Here is a 6315-nt window from a genome sequence, read left to right as displayed (position 1 = left end):
TATATATATATATATATATGAACAATCTTTCTCTAAATAACAATCTTCACAAAATTTAGAACTAGAAATTCTAACTTCATTATTCGAATTGTTTAAACATTAAAATAAATTGATAAAATTATTAATTTATTTCTTATGAACGGTATTTTTTTTTTAATTCTGTAATAGGAATAAAAGAATAAGTTAATTAAGAATAAGAATAAGTTTTTTATTCCGTGTTTATTCTGTTAAGAATAATTATATTGCTAATATTATTCTTAATATTAGAAATATTAATATTATTAATATTATTCTTAATATTAGCAATATTAAGAATTATCATTTTTAATATTGGAAATATCAAGAATGAACTTATTGCTGAAATGAAATATTCACCTTTTATGCAAAAAATATTTAACGATTTTTTTTAATTTTTTTTTAAAAATAAACCTAGAATTTACTAAGAATTTTAATATATAATTTTATGGAGGAAATCGATATAGTAACCATCTAAAATTGATGGATTTACATTTTCTACTGACAGAATCGGAAATAAAACGTGTCGTACTCTGCATCAAAAAAATATTTTGGAATCTTTTAGTAAAATTTTGATTTGAATGTAACTATCTTTTTAAAGACACGAAAATGATTGTAAAGCAATTGTGGGAAACAGGGTATAGGGCCTCCTAGTAAGTATATAAAAGTTAATTAAGAATGCTATTCATAACTTCAAATTCGTAAATCTTTGAAAATTTTGCTTTTTCACTCAACCTAAAAATTCTAATTTCGTACAATTAAATAAAATTTACTTGAAATATACGAATTAAAAAGAATTCGCAAGATAAAACTTTTTGCTCCTTTTCTAATTTCTGGTCTAAATACAAAAGTTACTTTTCACGTGTATTTGTCTTCAAATCTACGTTAAAGTGTGAATACATTCTTTTTATTTTAAACACATTAACAGTTATTAAACATGTCTTGTACACTGTCTGTACTTGTCTTGAACTATTCCAATCACTTTTCAAACAGTACCACTGTAATATATATATATTCAAGAAATTATTTTTTCATTGCTTTTGGATACAAACTGTTAGAATTTTCATTCTAAAGTTATGATACATTGTCCATTTACGGTAAATAATATTCTTTACCTTTACGGTATTGAATCCTTTTACAACTAGTGTAGATATAAAACCATGAATACAAATCCGTGCTGTTTTTAAATAATTTACAACTAGCATAGTTTCAAACCCGTAAAAAAGAAATTTACCACATATAATATGTATATATTATCCTAATTTGATATTTTTTTATAATTTAACTCTTAATTATAAAAATACATAATGTTTCATTAGGATGGTTTAAAAGAATTATCAGTATAGATAATAATTTATAAGTCTGCAGCGGAAAGTGGTACTAAATTAATAAATAAACACCAGATTAGAAAATACCAGGTAAATACATTTGTCAGAATATTATAAATAATAACTGGAACCTTTTTGGTGAATATAAAGCCAGACACAGAGTATAGACCTGCGTCGCCTAAAGCTTCTGCTACTTGGTGAACATGATTAACACGTTCACGCCGGGAAAAGTGAAAATACTGGTAGAACTATTTCAATATTAGAAAATATTCGGGAGGAGTTAATCTATTGTCAACAATAACAATTCACTGTAAAGAAATTTATCACGGCGATGAAGCAATTCAATATAAAAATTGCATCCGTTAAAAACAATTGGTAGTTATGGATTTTTATTATTTCCGGAAAAAAAACTAAAAAATGAAATTTATTGTTAGAAGTTTTTACTCCGGTGCGCTGCCAAGATGAGACAATCTAACGTGACCCACCGGTGGGTCACCCCTGCGTGGACGTGTTAAAAAGCTAATCAATCTCATTGCCCGGTATAAAGTACGGTATTTTTTTTAAAAAGACAAACTGTAATCTGTCAGTATGCGTTGAATGATGATATACAATTTATAAACATTCCAGACATTCACCAAAGGGACAAAATGTGAATGTCAATATTTACAAGAGGTGGTCAACGATTCAATTCAATGAGAAAAAATACACAGGGAGCAATACATAACTAGTCTAGATAGCAATATCAGATGCGTTAACAGGTACAAGTCAAGCATTGTACTCTTTTATTCATACAATCGTTTAAACTTTTAAACTATTAGTTTTACCATCGTATATTTTGTCCTGCTCATCGGAAATTAAGTATTATTTATTTAGGCAGCAGTAGTTGAAATTCTCTTCCCATTCACTCTCTTTTCCTACCAAAAACCATAGCATGAGGTCATGAAACTTTTCACCACTTACTACGAGGAGCGTATTAAAAAAATTCTCATCAGGTTTGATTTTCTTTTCATTTTGATGAAGCTTATTTCTATACTAGATGCCGTGAATGTCTGGAAAATATTCCCCCAAAGGAATAAAAATTGCCACGTATGATCAAAAAACTTAAATATTGCGGAAGCAGTAGAAGTTTAATTGCATCTAGAAGTTAATGCGTTAAACACTTGAAAAAAAAGAGAAAAATGAATTAAATAAACCAGAAAAGTCAATTTGAGACACTTTGGTAGTAAGTATTCGGACAAAAATTAGTACTGACAAAAACAGAATTTTAAAAGAAGGGCTACTAAAAATTATAGAGATCGATATCGAAAGATTGACATGAAAAAAAAAACGCGATTCTAAACACACTCTACTAAGCTTGCAGATCTTGAAAAAAGAAAAGAATTTTCAAACATAACAATTAAATCTTCACATTCTAGAATTTAATCTTAATGGTTCGATCGGGTAACCTCAAATATAATATAGTTAATTAATTCAGACAATGTTTTAAGTTATGAAATCAGACACTAAAACGATTTTTTCACTGACTAAACATACCCTTTTTTCGACGGATTCAGATTTTTGACCCCCGGGTTTTGGAGGCATCGGCAATCTGGGACGGTTCCAATAGTTCGATCAGGGGAGCTGACCGAAATTTGAACCCTTTAATGTTAATATAACTATTTGCGCATTTTATCATATCTCAAGAACTTTTTAAGGGAAGTGTTGAAATGTTTCACACAATTATAAAATTCAATTAGCTAAAGATATTTCCATGGAAAAAAAAAACAACTCTTAGTGAGTAATTATTATTTTTTATTATTTCATTTTAGTAAGAGTAAAAAAAAGACTAAATTATAAGGTATGCAATATTTTGCATCATTTTAAAGAATGCAAATTTAAAGGGCAAAATACAAAATTTAATTGAAATTGGTCGAATAGCTCCTGAGAAATCGAATTTTAAAAATACGACTTTTTTTAAAATCGATTTTTCCGAAACTTTTCTACCTGTTTCTCTCAAATTTTGTAATTTGCCATTTAAAATTGCATTCTTTAAAAATATGATAAAAAATTTATATATTATGATTCAAGAATGTTTAGACTATTATTGAATAAAAAAATTCTCACTGAAAGTTATATTTCGCATGAAATCATCTTTGAATAAACGAATTTTATTATTGCGAGCTAAGGTTTTTCAATTCGCTTAAAAAGTTCTCGAGATATGGTGAAACACGGAAAAATTAAAATTATTATTAAGGGGTCGAAACTTTAAACCGCTCAACTGGCCAAAATATTTTGACTATATATAACAGATTGAGGCTGCCTCCAATATCGTAGGGGTCAGAAATCGAAATCCGTCGAAACAATTTGTATGTTTATTCAGAGATTATATTTTTGCGTTTGATTACGTAATTTAAAATATCGTCTGCATTAATTAATTAGCATATTTGAGGTAATTCCCTCGAACCATTAAGATTTATTCTAGAACGTGATGATCCGATCAATAGACCAAAAGTTATTCAGGATGGTCCGTTTATTTATTTTGCACACCGTGCAAACCTAGAAAATGTAAATGGAACATGTTGTTGCGTTCTGCAAAGCTCAAGTGTGTCTTTTTATATATGCTGCTTTTTCAGACTGTATTATTTATTATTATTATTATTTTAGATCTATAACCAACTTTCTTTTATAAGTTTTTAGAAATGGGGAAATTGGTTCGGCTGTAGCCTTGAACATGGATGGTATAGGAAAACGATAAGAAATTCGAATTGTTCATCAGCTGAAGTAGATGCGGTAAAATTTAATAATAGGTTAAAGCTAGTTCAGAAATAGTTTTTAGCCACTTTTCGACAGTTTAATTAAAGTACAGTTTAAGGGTTCGAAATTTGACCTGTTCAGAGGTTGAAGTTGATACGTTGTCCCTAAATCTTCAGATACCAGAGGTGGTATTAGGATTTAGGTTACTCATCTTTTAGGGTTATTTTCAGGATTGGCTGCTGCATAACGTATTCAAAAAATCCCCAAGACCTATTCTCAAGGGTCGCCTGTGGGTGTAGGTGTTGATTTCGTTATGACGTTCTCGGAATTCCATTTTAATCTCAAAATTAGTTTAAATTAAATTTTGTATTTATATTTCCAGAATTTTTCATGCCTCTTTAATTTTTTCTCCGTTGCAACATAACATTTCGTAATCATTTGAAATAACTATGAGTAATAGCAAAGTTGTGAAAAAACTTTAAGATTCTTTTAATACCTTTAAATTTGTAAGAAAATAGACGTTGCTTTGGAGTTAGCATTTCGAATAATATGCCTTCCTTTTACTTTAAAAATATGTTTCATATTGCATTCAAATTTAGAATACTTTCCTATTTATTTCAGAAGTGATTCCTGAAATTTCATCGACTGATGCTTCTACTCCATCAACTGATGCTTCTACTCCATCGACTGTTGCTTCTAATACATCGACTGATGCCTATACTCCATCGACTTATACTTCTACTCCATCGACTTATGTTTCTACTCCATCGACTTATGCTTCTACTCCATCAACTTATGCTTCTACTCCTTCTACTTTTGCTTCTACTCCATCAACTGATGCTTCTACTCCATCGACTTATACTTCTCCATCGACTTATACTTGTACTCCATCGACTTATACTTCTACTCCATCGACTTATACTTCTACTCCATCGACTTATGTTTCTACTCCATCGACTGATGCTTCTACTCCTTCTACTTTTGCTTCTACTCCATCAACTGATGCTTCTACTCCATCGACTTATACTTCCACTCCATCGACTTATACTGCTACTCCATCGACTTATACTTCTACTCCTTCTACTTTTGCTTCTACTCCATCTACTGATGCTTCTACTCCATCGACTTATACTTCTACTCCATCGACTTATACTTCTACTCCATCGACTTATACTTCTACTCCATCAACTGATGTTTCTACTCCATCGACTTATACTTCTACTCCATCGACCTATGTTTCTACTCCATCGACTGATGCTTCTACTCCTTCTAATTTTGTTTCTACTCCATCAACTGATGCTTCTACTCCATCGACTTATACTTCTACTCCATCGACTTATACTGCTACTCCATCGACTTATATTTCTACTCCATCAATTGATGTTTCTACTCCATCAACTAATACTTCTACTCCATCAGCTGATGATATCGTCACAAAAAATCTCAACACAACCTTTTTCTGAATCTAATAATATCACTAATGATTATGATAATATTACCGAATCTCTTATAGTTACGCTTTAACTATTAACCAAACATCAGATACTTTCCTTACTTCCACAAATGATTTTAGTGAAACAACTTCTGAATCTTCACAGATGATTGAGATTGGACACGAGAACTTTTGAACTATACCTTGATTGTAAACCAAATAATTCACAAATGATTTTAGAGAGGTAAAATCCGAAGTTTCTGATATCACTAATGGTTTTAACTTAAGGAAGAAGCTTCAATAAACCAATCTTCCGATAATCCGTATGATATTTGGAAAAGCACAATTGTTTTTTTTTCAATTAGCTGAAGAATATAATACGTTTATTAAATTCCATTGTGTGTAGCACTTTGCAATCTGTTTTCCTAATGTCATTTTGAATATAAATAATTTTTTTGTTGATCACTTTGACTGGCATATAATTTTGAGCCCTTTTATTTTACCGAAGAAAATGTCTGAAAAAGCAATGCTCTTTTTTCTCACATTGACAGCGAGATAGAAGACTTGTACGATTTCTACAAATTAATTGCAGAAATATTTAATTTTTATTTAATTATTCATAGTTCAAACATTGTGAGAAGCATCTCATAATATTGGTGTAATGTTTAAAAAAAATCATGAATTGAAATCGGCTACTTTTGCAATTTGTATTTATTTCACCACGATTGAGAAAAAGTTTCCTCGAAAAATCGTAAAGATCGTTGTATAAGATCATTGTATTGATGTGAAAATATTAATAAGTGCAAC

The 6315-nt window shown here is 29.9% G+C and overlaps 1 protein-coding gene across 1 annotated transcript in view; it reads left to right on the top strand.

Moving 5' to 3' along the window:
- Positions 1–5774, top strand: part of LOC110283186 (uncharacterized) — a 10705-nt gene extending 4931 nt beyond the window's left edge. The window contains exon 5 of the mRNA XM_043055420.2: positions 4698–5774. Within this exon, the coding sequence (XP_042911354.2) occupies positions 4698–5539 (842 nt within the window). The 3' untranslated portion in view covers positions 5540–5774. The remainder of the gene's footprint in view (positions 1–4697) is intronic.
- Positions 5775–6315: the final 541 nt, after the last annotated feature.

This window comes from Parasteatoda tepidariorum, chromosome 9 (assembly GCF_043381705.1).
Source record: "Parasteatoda tepidariorum isolate YZ-2023 chromosome 9, CAS_Ptep_4.0, whole genome shotgun sequence".
Classification (NCBI taxonomy): Eukaryota; Metazoa; Arthropoda; class Arachnida; order Araneae; family Theridiidae; genus Parasteatoda; species Parasteatoda tepidariorum.
The sequence above is the reverse complement of the archived record's forward strand: the minus strand, read 5'-3'. Positions and strand labels throughout refer to the sequence as shown.